This window comes from Nilaparvata lugens, chromosome 9 (genome assembly GCF_014356525.2).
Source record: "Nilaparvata lugens isolate BPH chromosome 9, ASM1435652v1, whole genome shotgun sequence".
Taxonomy (NCBI): domain Eukaryota; kingdom Metazoa; phylum Arthropoda; class Insecta; order Hemiptera; family Delphacidae; genus Nilaparvata; species Nilaparvata lugens.
The window spans coordinates 23,564,957-23,585,207 of NC_052512.1; the positions used below are offsets into that span (position 1 = coordinate 23,564,957).

General features: G+C 34.6%; 1 protein-coding gene across 2 annotated transcripts in view; it reads left to right on the forward strand.

Moving 5' to 3' along the window:
* LOC111057732 (small conductance calcium-activated potassium channel protein) overlaps positions 1 to 20,251 on the forward strand; it is a 357,428-nt gene that overhangs the window by 157,692 nt on the left and 179,485 nt on the right. For both annotated transcript variants that reach the window (XM_039435643.1, XM_039435644.1), the window contains one exon: positions 9,629 to 10,045. In XM_039435643.1, the coding sequence (XP_039291577.1) occupies positions 9,629 to 10,045 (417 nt within the window). The remainder of the gene's footprint in view (positions 1 to 9,628; positions 10,046 to 20,251) is intronic.

Here is a 20,251-nt window from a genome sequence, read left to right on the forward strand (position 1 = left end):
CTCCTTCCTCTTTCTTCTCTTCTTCTCCATCTTCTTCTTTTTTATCTATTCTCTATTTTCCTTTTTCTTCTTCCTATTCTCCTCCTTCCTCTCACTTTCCTTATCTTCCACTAGTTTCTACATTTCACCACTTCTCCACTCTTTTGTTATTCATGAACTTCTCTTGTATCAAGTACCAAATAATCTCGCCATTTTTCTTCGTATCATTTTATTGTCTTCTTGTTATACTTGTTCTTTGACTACCGCTCCATATGTTTTTTTTAATTTTCTCTTCCGCATTGTTTTTATTTGCTTTATTTACACCTTCTCTTTTTAATCATTCTCCCCTCTCTTGAAATTCATTCCCCTATCTTTCTTTTTGCTCTTATTTTTTTATTCTCAGTTTTCTTCTTCTCTTTTTTCTTTTCTTCTTTGTTGTCTTGTTCTTTTTCTTATCCTGTCCTTTCTCTCTCAGTCGAACATTGCTGGATTAGAGTTATCGGATAGCCCTCGGACATGTTCCCACCCCCATCATCATCTTCCTTTTCTTCTTCTTCTTCTTCTTTCTTTTTTTTCTTCTTATTCCACTACTACTTCTTTCTCTCTTCTTCTCTCGAGTCTTCTTCTCATTCTCCTGTTTTTACTTTCCTTGCCCTATTACTATAGGAAGGAAAGTATTACTTTCCAAAAAAAATTAAGGTACCCTAATTTCATGTTTTCTATACGTTTTATTACTTTCCTTGCCCTATTACCATAGGTAAGGAAAGTACTGCTTTCCAAAAAAATGCAAGGTCCCCCAATTTCATGTTTTCTATACGTTTCAAGGTCCCCTGAGTCCAAAAACATGATTTTCAGGTGTTGGTCTGTGTGTGTGTGTGTGTGTGTATGTGTTGTGTGTGTGTGTGTGTGTGTGTGTGTGTGTGTGTGTGTGTGTGTGGTGTGTGTGTGTGTGTGTGTGTGTCTGTGAACACGATAACTCCATTCCTAATTAACCGATTTACTTGAAATTTCAAACTTGAGGTCCTTTTACCATGAGGATCCGACAATGAGAAATTCAATTCAAAATGGCCGTGAAAATGGCGGATAATGGCTGAAAAACGATGTTTATCACGGTTTTCTCGAAAACAACTTTAACGATTTTCTTCAAATTTATACCCTAGATAGCTATTTATAAGGCCTATCAACTGACATGAGTCTCATTTCTGGGAAAATTGCAGGCGCTCCGTAATATTCCTAAGAAAAATGAATTTTCTTAAATTTCTATCCCGATTTTCTCAAAAATGACTAGACCGATTTTTTTCAAATTCATACCCTGTATAGTGATGTATCAGCTCTATTAACTGGCATAAGTCTCCTCCCTGAGAAATTAACAGGGGGTCCACCCCATCCTTGAGAAATCTTCTTTGTAACCTCCTTCTCGTGCGTGAGGTAGATAGGTAGAGCAGTTTATTCAATAGAACACATGTCGATATTTTATTTGTAGATCAGCTGTTTTGACAACTCTTAAAAAATCCGCAAATTTCATAATTCAAAGAAAGGAAAATTTACTCTGAACACAATCGCAATAGTATAATTGTAGTTTTAATCATTTAGCCGCCAATCGGCATAATGTTATTCCCTAAATTATCCTCGTTAATGAGGCTTATAGATCAATGAGCAAGGAATGTTGTGTGAGTGTACCACACCAGATTTTTTCTCCTTCATCACTCTCTGATAGATCAGGGTTCATCATGCAACACCATTAACAGTGATACTGTATGATAATGAACTGTATCAAAAATACTATATGGTTTTGTATCGTATACTCGAAGTGTTATCACAATCATCATATATACGCCTACCTTAAGCTGTATACAGACTTATGCGTCACTCGACACACGATCGTTCTCCACTCTGCACGATGATCGTAGACAGAATATATTTCCGTCAAGTTTTGATTTTATCAATTTCGGACGTCATAGTATAAACAATCCTATTCAAGAGGTAGAAGTGGAAGACTTTTAATTAATGAGACTGAACTGAATCGTTCACTTAGTGATTATTTCTAGTTATTGAACTTCTACTCAATATAAAACACCAGTTTTTGCTCACTAAGAACACTAATAGAGTAGAATAATAGGGTCATTATGGACTCATTACAGTTATCACTGCTTACTTCTACTTCTCCTTCCTCTTTCTTCTCTTCTTCTCCATCTTCTTCTTTTTTATCTATTCTCTATTTTCCTTTTTCTTCTTCCTATTCTCCTCCTTCCTCTCACTTTCCTTATCTTCCACTAGTTTCTACATTTCACCACTTCTCCACTCTTTTGTTATTCATGAACTTCTCTTGTATCAAGTACCAAATAATCTCGCCATTTTTCTTCGTATCATTTTATTGTCTTCTTGTTATACTTGTTCTTTGACTACCGCTCCATATGTTTTTTTTAATTTTCTCTTCCGCATTGTTTTTATTTGCTTTATTTACACCTTCTCTTTTTAATCATTCTCCCCTCTCTTGAAATTCATTCCCCTATCTTTCTTTTTGCTCTTATTTTTTATTCTCAGTTTTCTTCTTCTCTTTTTTCTTTCTCTTCTTTGTTGTCTTGTTCTTTTTCTTATCCTGTCCCTTCTCTCTCAGTCGAACATTGCTGGATTAGAGTTATCGGATAACCCTCGGACATGTTCCCATCCTCATCATCATCTTCCTTTTCTTCTTCTTCTTCTTCTTCTTCTTCTTTTTTTCTTCTTATTCCACTACTACTTCTTTCTCTCTTCTTCTCTCGAGTCTTCTTCTCATTCTCCTGTTTTTACTTTCCTTGCCCTATTACTATAGGAAGGAAAGTATTACTTTCCAAAAAAAATTAAGGTACCCTAATTTCATGTTTTCTATACGTTTTATTACTTTCCTTGCCCTATTACCATAGGTAAGGAAAGTACTGCTTTCCAAAAAAATGCAAGGTCCCCCAATTTCATGTTTTCTATACGTTTCAAGGTCCCCTGAGTCCAAAAACATGATTTTCAGGTGTTGGTCTGTGTGTGTGTGTGGTGTGTGTGTGTTGTGTGTGTGTGTGTGTGTGTGTGTGTGTGTGTGTGTGTTGTGTGTGTGTGTGTGTGTGTGGTGTGTGTGTGTCTGTGAACACGATAACTCCATTCCTAATTAACCGATTTACTTGAAATTTCAAACTTGAGGTCCTTTTACCATGAGGATCCGACAATGAGAAATTCAATTCAAAATGGCCGTGAAAATGGCGGATAATGGCTGAAAAACGATGTTTATCACGGTTTTCTCGAAAACAACTTTAACGATTTTCTTCAAATTTATACCCTAGATAGCTATTTATAAGGCCTATCAACTGACATGAGTCTCATTTCTGGGAAAATTGCAGGCGCTCCGTAATATTCCTAAGAAAAATGAATTTTCTTAAATTTCTATCCCGATTTTCTCAAAAATGACTAGACCGATTTTTTTCAAATTCATACCCTGTATAGTGATGTATCAGCTCTATTAACTGGCATAAGTCTCCTCCCTGAGAAATTAACAGGGGGTCCACCCCATCCTTGAGAAATCTTCTTTGTAACCTCCTTCTCGTGCGTGAGGTAGATAGGTAGAGCAGTTTATTCAATAGAACACATGTCGATATTTTATTTGTAGATCAGCTGTTTTGACAACTCTTAAAAAATCCGCAAATTTCATAATTCAAAGAAAGGAAAATTTACTCTGAACACAATCGCAATAGTATAATTGTAGTTTTAATCATTTAGCCGCCAATCGGCATAATGTTATTCCCTAAATTATCCTCGTTAATGAGGCTTATAGATCAATGAGCAAGGAATGTTGTGTGAGTGTACCACACCAGATTTTTTCTCCTTCATCACTCTCTGATAGATCAGGGTTCATCATGCAACACCATTAACAGTGATACTGTATGATAAATGAACTGTATCAAAAATACTATATGGTTTTGTATCGTATACTCGAAGTGTTATCACAATCATCATATATACGCCTACCTTAAGCTGTATACAGACTTATGCGTCACTCGACACACGATCGTTCTCCACTCTGCACGATGATCGTAGACAGAATATATTTCCGTCAAGTTTTGATTTTATCAATTTCGGACGTCATAGTATAAACAATCCTATTCAAGAGGTAGAAGTGGAAGACTTTTAATTAATGAGACTGAACTGAATCGTTCACTTAGTGATTATTTCTAGTTATTGAACTTCTACTCAATATAAAACACCAGTTTTTGCTCACTAAGAACACTAATAGAGTAGAATAATAGGGTCATTATGGACTCATTACAGTTATCACTGCTTACTTATATTTTCACCCACTCATAGAGTGCTTCCTCCTCCTTCTTCTTCTCCTTCACCTTGTCATCCATCAACTTTTCTCCCGGCTTCATCTATAGCTTCTCATTCTATCTTGATCTCATCTCTCGACCTACTGCAGTCTACAGTCATGAAAATTTCATTGAGTTTCAAGTTTTCACTCAAGGTAGCTCTGTTCTATCGGGAAAAATAACTTCAAGCTGTCAGTATTGTCCGAACCATTCAGTAGTGGGACCATTCACGAGAAATTATGAAAGTTCACGGGGAGTTTAGAAACTCAAACTTCCAGTTCATTCCGGACATTAACTCTCTTCTTATATCAACTCGGGTATTTTCCCTCTTGGTATTTATTTTCCTCTCATTATTCATACATTTTTTTTAGTCTCCCTATTTTTTTTATTTTCTTTTTCACTTTTTTCAATGCTTCTTCTCCTCTTCATACAAGTCAATATGCTGTGAAATGTAATGAGCAACTCCCATACCCGGCTGCAGTAGTGCATAAATTTTAATGGAGGACATTTCGTGAATGTTATATCCAAGAAATAATCTTAGCTATATTTTTCTCCTTATTTATATCCATTACACATAATAAAATCACTTCTCTCGAAGAGTTAGTCACTTATTTAAATCTTCCTGTTTCACTAGTTAATCCTATATTTCCAAGAGCTCATTCTTGTCCGATTTATAAAATCAATCCATTAAATGCGCTATTGTTATGTAATACAGAACAGATAAAATACCAAATCTGAATTTTGTTCAATTTCTGTTGTTTCTAGAATATAGAATTGAAATATCTTCTTAAAATGTATGAATTCAGGGCTACTTATTTTTATTTATAAAATTGAATTATATTCCTAAAAACCTGAAGATGGTGTGGATACTGAAACTATTCATTGTTATAATTTGTATTTCTTATTGACCGAGCGAAGTGAGGTCTAAGATTCAAGTCGACGGTTTGGCATTTCTCTTAATGTTTAAATATTCATATGTTTATATGTTTTTATGTTGCGCATTTACGGCGAAACGCGGTAATAGATTTTCATGAAATTTGACAGGTATGTTCCTTTTTAAATTGCGCGTCTACGTATATACAAGGTTTTTGGAAATTTTTCATTTCAAGGATAATATAAAAGGAAAAAGGAGCCTCCTTCATACGCCAATATTACCGTAAAAATCAGACTATAGAATTATTCATCATGAATCAGCTGTCTAGTGGACTATAATACTACCCGTTCAAAAACATTGAACATCTAGAAAATTGTATCTTTCCATCAACGTTGTAGACAGTTTCAGCCAGACCTGATAACAGCGCTCTCACTCACATTCCGGGACGACACGTCCGATATAGGACAGAAAGCTCTATGTTCATTTAGGTTTTTTTTAGACATGTTTAATTGATAAATTATTTATTATTTTTTGAGAAAACATAACAACAATGTAACTCACTGAGCGCGAGGTCTACTGTTCACAGAACTACTAGTCTATAATTCTATCAATTCCAAGAAAAGGGTACAATAATTTTATCTTATGGAGAATTGAAATAGTTTACTAATCTTGTTCCATCATTTGCAATTCATTATATTTGTAATTTCAATTGTGATTTTCAGTTCCGATGAATATAAACGAGTTCCCTTAACTTTCAATTCATCTACCTATCTATCAATCTATATTAAGTGATTATGACCATTATATTATGGTCGTTCTATTTGAGGTCGATACCTATACTGTCAAACAGAAAATCAATAGTTTGTAGATGTGTAAAATTTGTAAATAATTTGTAGATTTGTGAACAGAATCTACGTAGATCCGAACTAATTCGGATAATTCAACTATATTGTACTAAGTTCATGGTGATATCCAATCCATTAATTGAGATGATACGGATCAGTTTGAGAGCAAACTCATTTCAAAGTAGGTCAACTGAATGGAGTCTCTCTAGAGATACAGGATGATACCCAATCACTATCACACTATCTCTAACTCTCTGAGGTTCTCTCTCTTTTCTCTTTCTTCCTCTTTCTCTTTGTCAGACTTCCTCTTTCAATTTGCTTCTCTATCTTCTCTTTCTCAATCTCCCAAATGTCTATCCCTCCTATCCCCTTATTTATCTTGATCTATCCACCTATCTCATCTTAGGATCCTCAATTAATGCCATATAATGCTAATTGATCCATGCTCAACTATCTATGCATATTCCACTTGAAATCCCCCATGATACAGACGATATTATGTGCTAACTAATATCTAAGGAGACTAAGGGAAACTTCACATGGTAATTGAACAGAACGGCTTGAATTGACACGTCATTGGTGAATCGTTCTCAAGTATTTAATCAACAATTTCTTCCACTTTTTCGAATGATAGTGTAATATCAAGAATAATTGAGCCGAAACGTCTAAGGCGTTGCACCCTTCAGTCTGCTAGCGCTACCTGGTGGTGGGTTCAAGTCCAGTTGTAGGCATGGACGTTTGATCATCTAATCGATCATCACGCACAAGCTAAAAGCAGATTTGGGCATCATCAACAATAAAAAATATCCTGTTCGAGCGAGCGTAGTGAGGTCTACGTTACAACTTGACCAAATTTGCTTTTGTCTTTATGTATGTATGTCACGCATTTTAGGCAGAACGCATGGATAGATTCTTATGAGATTTCGAAAGATTTCTACTTTTTTATTGGGTTACATACACGACATCAAGGTTTAATTGAGGTATTTCTAGAGCAACTGGGATTTTAAGACAGAAATGTTATAAAGTGTACAGGTACAAGTCAGTAACTGATGCCATCTGCTGGCTGAATTGAGAACTACACCAGTGAGCGTTCCAATCCACCAATCAGAAGAGATTATGGGGAAATGAGAGGCTTGGCTTGCTCCCATTGGTCCGTTTATTCTTACATCATGATTTTGGCATTCTGCATCATTCTCTACTCTTGCACAAAAACTCTCTCTCACGTCAAGTAGACGAGAAGTTGATGTGAAGAAGTATCATTTCCCAAGAGTTGACCCATTACCAGAGTAAAAGTATACTATTGTTTTGTTCTATGTCATCACCCATACAGAGTAACCAATCAAGTTTTATTGATTCACATACAGTCACAAGTTACTTATTTCGAAATCAGTATGATAGCCTTTGATATACAGAGTAGGTGAAAAGTCCGAGGACGGCTTAATATCTCATACACAAAGGTTATTTGGCGGTGGGTGTGATTGGGGATCCTACTCAAATTGAAAATACTACTTTACTATCACTTTAAAGATATGGTCCACCATCTTGAATCCGCCATATTGAATGCAACTTTATTTTATCAAATAGGAAGGTGGTCATGCGATACATGATTTCGATACGAAATTTCAAGAAAAAAAATGAATGGCAAAGAACGCATATCGATATCTCAAACCATTCAGAAGATATTCACATTATTAATCAATAACATGCATATCAGAAATTAAATACCCAAGTGGTATTGATTAATAATGTAAATATCTTCTGAACGGTTTAAGATATCGATGTGCGGCTTCCACCATTAATTTTTTCTTGAAATTTCGTATCGAGATCATGTAGTCTATCACATGATCACCTTCCTATTTTAAAAAAAAAGTTGCATTCAATATGGCGGACCAGATTTTTGAAGTCATAGTAAAATAGTATTTTCAATTTGAGTAGTATCCTCAATCACACCCACCGTCAAATATACAACTTTGTGTATGAGATATTAAGCCGTTATCGGAATTTTTACTCACTCTGTATGAACCGGCGTGCTAAAAATTATGCTATTGAACCACTAGGAGAAATATGTGTTTGGTTGGGCTTTCATCAGTGCCTCAACTTCGAATTACAAATCGAATGATTCGCTTCAGTTAGTAAATCAAAAGTTATTGATTTATAAGAATGAAAATAGACCTATAACCATCCCCAGTGAACTCAGGCTCTTATTGTGAAATTTAAAGTTGATCAGTTTATTATTTCATGTAGTAAATCTCAACTTCAAATCACGAATTTAATGATTCGCTTCAATTATTAAATAGAAATTGATTGTCTAATGAGAATGAAAACAACCTTCCCCAGTGAACTCAGGGTCTTAATGTGAAATGGCAAGTTAATCAGCTCATTAGTTCATGGAATAAGTGATGATGACGTGTCAGTTGCGTATTCACTATTCAGTATAGCCTATGTATGAGATAATTCCTTTCGTTATTGATGAGATTTTCATGAGTGATGAGTTATTGTTGACTTCTCATATCATACTGTATACTGTTGTATGGTGTACAATCGGATTATATTATATTTTATAATGTGTATTGTCTTTTCTCTTTAGGGCTACTTTTAATATAAATAAAAATATAAATCTGAGTACCCTTTCAAATTAATCTGTCACGACATGATTCGGCTACTATTGCCATCACTTGAAATTGATATTAGTGAGTCAATACACTAAAGTATGAGCTATTCATAATTAAATCTCACCAATTATAGATTTACGATTTGGTGTTGAAATTGAAGTGAACATAACCTACATAATATTTGGACGATTTGTGACAAAATCAGGAAATTGAAGAAGTTTTGGGCAATAGCCTGTTTTTTCTTTTCCGACTATTGTATTGTTCGCTCTATCTAATAAATAAATAAATAAATAAATAAATAAATAAATAATAAATAATAAATAAATAAAAATAAATAAATAAATAATAAATAAATAATAATAAATAAATAATAAATAAATAAATAAATAAATAAATAAATAAATAAATAAATAAATAAATAAATAATAAATAAAAAATTACTCAAATAGTTTTCAAATTTCACAATGATTTAAAAAACAGGGATTTTGAATGTAGGCTATATCAACTCTATCTAAATTTGTTTTCAAATAATCATTACATTCCGTGGTTATTGAACTATTATCACTTGAAAATGACATTAGTAGCCGAAATATGTCGTGAGAAAATAATTTAAATGGTACTAAGACTCATATAAATAATGTACTTTTGGTTTTCGGCAACAGAACCAATTCAATTCATATTACAGCATGGTGACCCCACTAGTTACAAAAATAAAAATGTTTCAAAAATGATATACATATTTTTTTAGACACCTCATTCATACTATATACTGTTATATTTTGTATACTATGGTAATCATATATTATTGTAAAAATATGTATTTGTGATTTTTTGCAATAAATTCAATTCAATTCACATTGGAGCATGTCGATCTCGCTAGTTACAAAAATAAATAGATATTTTGTTTAATCTCAAGTTATTCACTTGTTTTGGAAATTATATTATAAAAATAAAGTATATTATATTTCTTGTTGATATTTTGTGTTACAGCTACGCAAGCCCGTGTCGACACTGTCCATACCGGGCTCGATGAAAGGGGGTGAGGGGGGCAGAGGAGGAGGCGGCGGAGGAGGAGGCGGTGGTGACCGAGGAGGAGTAATCGATGAGGCGGGAATAGCTCTGGTTGGAGTCCACAGCGAGTACCCGCGATACACCGAAGACAGAGCTGTGGTGTGCAAAGGAGCAAGCTTTGGCTCGGCTGGCGGCAACATTGATGGCGGTCCGGGCTCAGGGTCGGGTAGCAACGGCGCATCCGGCAAACCGAACGTCGGCTACCGGTTAGGGCGCCGGAAAGCGCTCTTCGAGAAACGGAAGCGGATCTCGGACTATGCTCTCGTTCTGGGGATGTTTGGCATCCTTGTCATGGTGATTGAGAACGAGCTGAGTAGTGCTGGAGTTTACACAAAGGTAGGTCGACAACAGTCAAACTATTTTCATTAGTCTGTTTCACATTAATCTGTTTCTAAACAATATTTTATCAGTGAATTGAATGCATTCAACCTCAGCCATGTCGAAAACTTCTCGAAAAAATTTTTTTCGATTGAACAATTGAATTTGGATTTGTTTGATTCAAAATCCTGTTCGATTCAAACAATTTTGGAAAAAAGGGAATTAATGATCAATTTGTCGTGGAACTTTTATTGAGCAGTCCTTGTAGTGAGAATATGTATAGTGCGGTCCACGTTTTAATGACAGTATATTTGATCAACTTTGGTTTTGCTATCCTTGTCTATCATTCGACAAAGCCGGTGGTACTATCCTTTTCTAGGTCCACAAAGATGACAATTATGTTTTTGACAGTGTAGAAATATAATCAATTAATGCAGAGAATTGGCATCGCTATTCTTCTATCTTTATCTACTGCCATTATAACGTGGACCACACTATAGTCATATCTGGTTGCTATCATCACGATTGAGATCTCATACTAGATGACAATAGTAGGAGGATAGTTGCAAACTCTATCTGTGAAAAATGGGAGAAATTCTTTTCTAAAAAAAGTACCCATTTTTGAAAGTTTTAAACAAGAGAAGCTCTCACCAGAACCAAATTCATTATTGGATAGAGCAAACATACAGTAGTCAGAAAAGAAAAACAGCCCATTGCCCAATACTTATCTATTTCTAAATTCAAACATAAATCGTCCAAATATTATGTAGTGGTTTTTCAACTGTTTTTAATAATAATTATATGAATGTGATCAACTTCAGTCACATCGACAACTTCTCGAAATCGTGTTCGATTCAAAAAGTTTTGGAAATGGTAGGACTTGATGATCGATGTGTTGAGGAATATGACACAATCATTCAAGTGAGTCATAATGTGGTTGCTATCTCAACGATTTAGATCTCATACAAGACGACAACTATAAGGATAATTGCAAACTCTATCTGAAAAAAAAATCCAAGTAACCTTTTTTACTTTCCTTGCTCTATTACCATGGCTAAGGAAAGTATTGCTTTCCAAAAAAAATTAAGGTATCCTAATTTCATGTTTTATATACGTTTCATTACTTTTCTTGCCCTATTACCATAGGTAAGGGAAGTATTGCTTCCCAAAAAAATTAAGGTACCCCAATTCCATGTTTTCTATACGTTTTAAGGTCCCCTGAGTCCAAAAACATGATTTTTGGTTGTTGGTCTGTGTGTGTGGGTGTGTGTGTGTGTGGTGTGTGTGTGTGTGTGTGTGTGTGTGTGTGTGTATGTGAACATGATAACTCCATTCCTAATATAACCGATTGACTTGAAATTCTAAGGTAAGGACCTTACAATACCATGAGGATCTGACAATAAGAAATTCAATGAAATTCAATTCAAAATGAAGGAAAAAATGACGGATAATGACTAAAAAACCATGTTTTCACGGTTTTCTCGAAAACGGCTCTAACGATTTTCTCCAAATTTATACCCTAGATAGCTATTTATAAGCCCTATCAACTGACATGAGTTTTATTTCGGGGAAAATTGCAGGAGCTCAGTAATATTCCTGAGAAGAATGAATTTTGTTAAATTTCTATCACGATTTTCTCAAAAATGACTAGACCGATTTTTTTCAAATTCATACCCTGTATAGTTATATATCAGCTCTATTGACTGGCATGAGTCTCCTCCCTGAGAAATTAAATGGGGTCCACCCCATCCTTGAGAAATTTACTTTGTAACCTCCTTCTCGTGCGTGAGGTAGGTAGGTAGAGCAGTTTATTCAAAAGAACACATGTCGATATTTTATTAGTAGAACAGCTGTTTTGACAACTTTCAAAAAATCCTCAAATTTCATAATTCAAACAAAGGAAAATGTACTCTGAACACAATCACAATAGTATAATCGTAGTTTTAATTATTTAGCCGTCAATCGGCATAATGTTATTCCCTAAATTATCCTCGTTAATGAGGCTTATAGATCAATGAGCAAGGAATGTTGTGTGAGTGTACCACACCAGATTTTTAAGATAGTTTTGAACAAGAGTCGCCCTCACTAGAAAGTTCATATTGCAAACTTTGGGGCCATATTGCAAACTTTGGGGCCATATTGCAAACTTTGGGGCCATATTGCAAACTTTGGGGCCATATTCCAACACTATGTTCAACCATAGAGGAAAGATATCGTGAGTATCAGTTGCCTCTGGTTCATCGCTAAATCACTTGTAGATATGGTTGTATTAAATTTATCATAATGTGTTTCATACGGGGTTTAAACAAACAGCTGACATTTCTCCATTTGAACCAAGTACATATCATACAGCATACGGTCCTTAGTCTGTGCAAAATCTAGATGCAGCATTTCTCTCAAGGAGTACAGTGTTGCCAGATTTCTCAAGAACCAGAAATGATGTAAGCTTATAGTGTTTGCGAGGAATGGCGGAAATGAGAACGTTAGTCATTATAATGGAATCAGCATAGAAAAGGCAACAGTGTGCTCTTATCCTCGTAAGGAATAACATTGGCCATTAAGCTCTGTGCTCCATATTTGTACTAAGTTATTTTACTCAGTTTCGTTGTTTTGAAGTATTTGTAGAGTGGATTCGTGAACCCAAAATCAAATCATTCAAGATCCATTTATAGTCTCATTGTGTTGAATTGTCACTAACAGTACTTTACAACTATTGTGATTATAAGTTTAACTCGATATTAAATTCGTTTGCTTTTCAAGAGCCTCGCTCCCCTATAAACATTTTTTGTTCTGGTTAGTAGAGAAAAAACAAAATTATTGGCTCATAAAAACGTTTCTCATCCTACTACGAGAAGATGATCTTGAGAGCCATAGTTTTACACTATGAACAGAGAAATTGTGAAATCTTTCGATATTGAGGTGAAATAGAAATAATGTTGTCAGTTCCACATAATTTTTTGAGCCGAACTTAAGATTCAATGCACTAAGGCATCATCTTCAGTGCTCTTTTTGGTTAGGATAACCTAATTAGATTATGTGGAACTGGCAACATCGTTTTTATTCCACCAATAGTTTTCTATCTTCTCTTATCGAAGCAGAAATTTATTGGAAAACGAGGCGTTAGTTCTACTTGTAACATTCACTGTTCTAAGTTTTCAACTGTTAAAGGAAATCCTATCAATGCACTGAACACTAAAAACAAACGAATTTGTTAAAAAGCCTAGAAGAATTGCCAATGGTGTCTCCCAGTCGGCAGCCATAGAAACTCCTCATTCCTCTAGCTTAGCCCAAAAAGAAGAAGCTTTAAAAAGTAACTATATGGGCTATCCCGCTACACTTGTGAAGCAGCTTGATGTAAACCTATAATCGATATTATTTGCCTGCCTTTTGTTAATTTATTCCCACTTTAATACTGCCGACTATGGTGTGATCCACTGTCAACAATGATTGAATGGGAGGCATTTGTGTTATCTATGATGTATGGTGACAGTTTTAAGTGAATCTTATCATAGAAAAGCGTTGATTGGACACAATAAAAGGATGGCTTAAAAAGCTTTGATTTCAGGGATGACTTATCATTGAGCCACCATTTAATTCAAAAGGCAGCATTATGAAATATCAATTATTTCAACTTGAAATCGAATGGAATCTGATGATTCATACGAAATCTTGTGGATGTTTAAATGAAAAGACTAAGAAATTGTGAAAACCACAGATTTACTGTGGAAAAATCTGTTGTTTTTGACAATTTCATGGTATCCTATACTACTAGCAATTTCTGTTTATAATTATGTTTGGATGTTTTTTTTTTATATACAGAGTGGGTTAAAAGTCCTAGAACGGCTTAATATCTTATACACAAAGGTGATTTGACGATGTGTGATTGGGGATCCTACTCAATTTGAAAATATCACTTTACTATAACTTTTAAAAATCTGGTCCGCCATCTTGTATCCGTCATATTGAAAACAACTCTATTTTTTTAAATAGGATGGTTGTCATGATTATGATACATGAATTCAATACGGAATTTCAATACAAAATCAATGGCGGAGACCGCATATCGATATCTCAAACCGTTTCAAAGATATTCACATTATTAATCAATATCATGCAAATGAAATACATGAGTGGTATTGATTAATAATATGAATATCTTCTAAACGGTTTAAGATATTGATGTACGGCTTCCACCATTCACTTTTTCTTAAAATTACGTATCGAAATCATGTATCGCATGACCAGCTTCCTATAAAAAAATAAAGTTGCATTAAAAATGGCGAATCCAGGATAGCGGACCAGATTTCTAAAGTCATAGTAAAGTACTATTTCCAAATTAAGTAGGATACCCAATCACACCCACCTTGATATCAAATTTGTCATGAGATACCAAACCTTTCTATGACATTTTTCTCTCTTTTCTGCTTTGAATAGTATTGATTAATAATGTGAATATCTTCGAAACGGTTTGAGATATCGATATGCGGTTTCTGCCATTCATTTTTTCTTGAAATTCCGTATCAAAATCATGTATCTCATGACCACCTTCCTATTGAAAAAAATGAAGTTGCATTCAATATGGCGGACCAGATTTTTTAAGTTATAGTAAAGTAGTATTTTCAAATTGAGTAGGATCCCCGATCACATCCACCATCACATTACCCTGGTGTACGAGATATCAATCCGTTCTCGTGATTTGACGGTGGGTGTGATCGGGGATCCTACTCAATTTGAAAATTCTACTTTACTATAAGAATCTGGTCCGCCATCTTGGATCCGCCATATTGGATGCAACTCTTTTTTTTCAAATAGGAAGGTGGTCATGCGATACATTATTTCGATACGGAATTTCGAGAAAAAATTAATGTCAAAAACCGCATATCGATATCTCAAACCGTTCAGAAGATATTCACACTATTAATCAATACTAAGCAGAAAGGAGAGAAAAAAGTATGAGAACGGCTTAGTAGCTCATAGAATATTGTGATTCCAAGGTGGGTATGATCCCTCTGAAATTGAAAATACTATTTTACTATGACTTCAAAAATCTGGTCCGCCATATTGAATGCAACTTGATTTTTTTGAGTTGGACGGTTGTCATGCGATACATGATTTCGATACGAAATTGTAAGGAAAAATGAATGGTGGAAGCCGTACATCGATATCTTAAACCGTTTAGAAGATATTCATATTATTTATTAATAAATACCACTTATGTATCTCATTTCCGATATGCATGATATTGATTAACAATGTGTATATCTTCTGAACGGTTTGAGATATCGATGTGCGGTTTCAACCATTCATTTTTTCTTTAAATTACGTATCGAAATCATGTATCGCATAACTACCTTCCTATTAAAAAAAAGTTGCATTCAATATGGTCGAGTAAAGTAGTAAATTAGAATTTTCAATTTGAGTAGGATACCCGATCACATCCACCATCAAATTACCTTTGTGTATGAGATATTAGGCCGTTCTCGGACTTTTTTCTCTCCTTTCTGCTTTGAATAGTTTTGATTAATAACCACCTTCCTATTTAAAAAAATAAAGTTGCATTCAATATGGCTGATCCAAGATGGCGGACCAGATTTTTGAAGTCATAGTAAAGTAGTATTTCCAATTTCAGTAGAATCCTCAATCACATCCACCGTCAAATAACCTTTGTGTATGAGATGTTAAGCCGTTCTCGGACTTTTCACCCACTCTGTATATCTGCATAATTATGTGACCGGATCTCGAAAACGGCTCGAAAACGAAATCTGGAACATAGTAGGTTCATGATATAAAAATTCGATTGCAGTAGGTCTCATCCCCAGAAAAAATCGCTGAACGACATTGAAAGGATAATAACTCATCCTTGGAAAAACAGCTGAGATTTTCGTCGTTTTTTGATATGAAAATGAGTGAACGAGTGCGTCTGTGGAAAATCAAAATATCTCATCCTCGAAATTCACAAACTGACCTATAGTCAAATTGCAAAATATAAACACGACCTTAACGATGAAGAAACCTTAAGGGTTTGGAAGGTGAAATTTATTATAATTAATCGGAAAAATAATAATCGTATTCAAAATAGAAACATATTCTCGTGATATTTCCAAATTCATCAAATAGTTAAATTTCCTTTTAATCCTTCAACAGTTAATCTTTTTTATAGTGTATGAATAACAATCCTTTTTTGGATAGGAGAATTAGAAGTAATAATTCTCAAGTGAAAACTTCATCATATAGTTGTGAATGTTGGGCTAAATTTTTACTCTAAAAAGTCCAAAATAGTAACTAGATTCTATTGGTGTAGAATAATAATAATAATAATAATAATAAATCATTTTATTGTTTCGACAATCATTGCCATACAAATGAGTTGAGTCATTTACACATGAATATAGATAATTTTTGTATATATAAATATTTTTTTTACATCAATATTATAACATGATAAACCAATCATAATGCCACCAACCAAGTACAGAAAAGTAAGAATGACTAATAACAAAGATTGAAAACATGAATACCTCTATACATCTAACCTATAATATCTTAAGGCTGGCAGTGACTGATAACTATCGTAATTATCATGCTTATCTATCGGTGGTCGACACCATATTTTCTCTCTTGATAAGTGCTTTCACAGTATAGTGATATACCTGTTTGATTTTCTCATCATTAAAGTTAGATAACAGTACCATCAATTTGTCTACATTTTGAACTACATTATTTACATAAGGTAAAATATACTGCAATCTAATATTTTCATATTCCGGACAGATCAATAGAAAATGTATTAACGATTCGAAATCTAAATCACAGGCAGGGCAAATTTTCTCTCCGTCAAGCTGATATCTCTGACCGTTTATGTGTAAGAATGTACTCGTGTTTGATACTCTGTACTGTGTCATACAACGAATCATTTTAATTGGCAGATCATACGTTAGCTGTTCTCCTAGTTGATATTCGGGATTAAACAATTTATAAAAAGGAGAACTTTGCGAATTCTGAGCCAAGTATCTATCCTCATCCATTATTTTCATTACATATCTTTCAAGAATTCTCTCTCTACTATTATATAGTTCAATAGCATCAAATTCAATATCGTTCCTTAAATTTTGAAACTCCAACAAATCCATCTCTCTCTGAACAATAGATAACCAATTAGAACTGAAGTTGGTTTTCAACAGTAGGCGATAACAAATGAAAGGGTATCTGGACTCTGGCATGTTCGCAATTCTTATCAGCCAAGATAGACATCTTTTGAGGATATGAAATTTGAGCCTTGGTCTATTCGCCTCCAATCTAACACACCAACTCGGCGTCGTACGCACCAGCAAGAGCAAGCGCTTCAAAAAGAACAACTGAACAGCTTCCACAGCTTGCTCACAACCGAAACCCCACACTTCACACCCGTACAAACTTGATGGTATGATAACCATATCTAATAATTTCATTTTCCCCTCCCATTTCTCAGACCTCACCTTGGATAAAATGTTGACAGCCAATATTGATTCAATTTTACCTCTATTAATATTGAGCGTTTGCACATCTCTGTATATTTACCTGAGGATTGGAATATTACTCCTAAATAATTATAATTTTTACAAATTTCTATTTTTTCCTCACCAATCACGAAATCTCTATGGCTATTGCTCAATCGACCTTATGGAATGGCAAAACTTTGGTCTTAGCTGCATTGACCTTGAGTCCTATTTCTAAGCTGTACTGATAAAGACATTTGAGCTTATTTCTCACATCAGAAATGCTATCCGCCAAGATGACTATGTCGTCTGCATATTGTAACATTAGTACATCGTTGTCTCTATCAATGTGTAATCCATGCATTCCTTTATCTCTAAAGTAAGTTTCTATTGCCGATGTGTACAGAGAGAAGAGAAGTGGGCTGGCCGGGTCACCCTGCAAAACGCCTCTTGTCAGTGGGATAGGTTCGGATTGTAAACCATGCAACCTGTTCTCGATTACCAGTGAGAAGTTCGAGTACATATATTGAAAAACGCTAACCACTCTCCTACTTAATCCGAGTTCTCTCATTTTCTGAAATAGTCTGTTATGCGGGATAGAATCGAACGCAGACTCATAATCAATAAAAATTGCATACATCTTTCTCTTTTTTACTTCCATAAAATATTTGACTACTGAATCTAGAACGAAAATATTGTCTAAGCATGACCTATTTTTTCGAAATCCCGATTGACTTTCCACCATGATCCCACTCTGATCTGCCCAAATTGCTAATCTATCTGTTAATATTCCAGTAAAAATTTTTAGAATACAATTCGCAATAGATAAGCCTCGGAAATTCCTAGGATCTTTTTTACAGCCTTTCTTATGCAATAGGAATATTTTCAGCTTTGCCCAATTCAAAGGAATTTTCCCAGTCTCCATGATCAAGTTGAACAGGCTTACTAACAGGTGTTTTCCTTCAGGTGCCAAATATTTGAAAAATTCATAGGAAATCCCATCTAAACCTGGAGCACTCCCATTTTTCAATCTCTTCAATTTTCTTTCTAACTCAATCATTTCTATCGGTCTATCGAGAAAAGGATGCTTGACGTCGAAGAATATGTACTCAATAGTTCTTTTTTCAGGTCTGTATTTATTTTTAAAAAAAGATGTCCATTCTTCCAAAGTTATAGAATCATTATCGATTGATTTATTGCCCTTTACTAGACGAACTGCTCGCCAAAATTCTTTAGCATTTGATGAATTCTGAAATTTATTTTGTAAGTTATCGTTGAACTGCTTTTTCTTCTCTTTCATTTTATTTTTATAAATTAGTTTACTGTCCAGATATTTATTAAAACAATTTATATCATGTTCTTTTTTCTTAAAATTCCTATATGCCTTACGTACTTCCCTTTTCAGCCTATTACACTCTATATCGTACCAAGGTTTATTTTTGAACTTGCTTATTATTAATGACTTTTTTACCATGCCCAGATTCTCTGCCTTATTTTTTACTGTAGTCATAAAATTCTCAGCCAAACATTCTACACTTTCTTCGCTCGCATTAAATTCGATTGGGAATGTTAATTCAGACATATATGCTTCTTTGCATGCATCACTCCAGCAATATAACGTTCGAAGTTCATTTGGCACGACCTGCGCTTCTCTATCAGATTCAAATTCAGTGTACACAATCAGTGGAAGGTGATCTGAAGTTAATACAATATCTGAAACTATTAAATCAGTAATATATTGAATACTTTCGAAATTGACCCAGACCAAATCTATTAAACTATTTCCATTTGAATTATGAAACGTGAATTGCCCCGGCATGTCACTCTTACATCTACCATTCAAAACATAGAATAGATTCTTTTCCATAATATTCACCAAATCCTTCGCGTTCCTTGAAATATATCTATCCTGAGAAATCCTATCTGCATAAAGATTTGAATTTGTGAATAAACAGTTATCTATAGAACATTGGTTTAGATCCCCCATTCTCAAATTAAAGTCACCCCCAATCAATACAGGGAAAGACGAAAACAATAATTCATAATATTTCAAGCATTCCTGGAATTCATTGAGACAGTGCACAAGAGAATCAGGCTTAAAGTAAACTAAACATAATATAATAATACGGCCCTTTGGATTTTCGACCTTGACAATTATAATAAACTCTCTAGCTTCAATCAGCGTTGCTTTCAAATTTTTTTCACTAAAACTAACAAACCACCACTGGCTCTACCTCTTGAATTTGACAATTTATCTGCTGTTTGATTAAAAGCTACATATTCATTAAAGTCTCGAGCATGGAAAGAGTCAGTTAACCAAGTTTCACTCAAGCCTATCACTTCATGAGCGTTAAATAGTTCTATTTGTTCCTTATCTAAATTAAGCACGTTATTAATACCATGAGAGTTCCAAAAAATTATTTTAAAATATTTAGAAACAAGTCCCACCTTTTCATTAGAGTGTATCACCTTACTGGGTTGTCCTCTCGCTGGGGTCTGCTATTGTGAGAGCGGCCGGCTCCCCTGTGAAGCTCGCTTGCACTGCGCGGGTGATGCTGACTTTTCGCGTTCCAGCCACGCTCTCATTGCAGTCGGTTTTTTGGAGCGAGAATTTGAAGCTTTACCCTTCAATTGAGTGTTTTTTTCAGTTGTCTGTCTCTTGTTGGATCGAAGCACCCTGGCGCTGTCATCTGAGTTGATCCTCGCCCGCGTATTGGAAGTTGGGATGTGTTCTTTTCTAGCAGGTTTA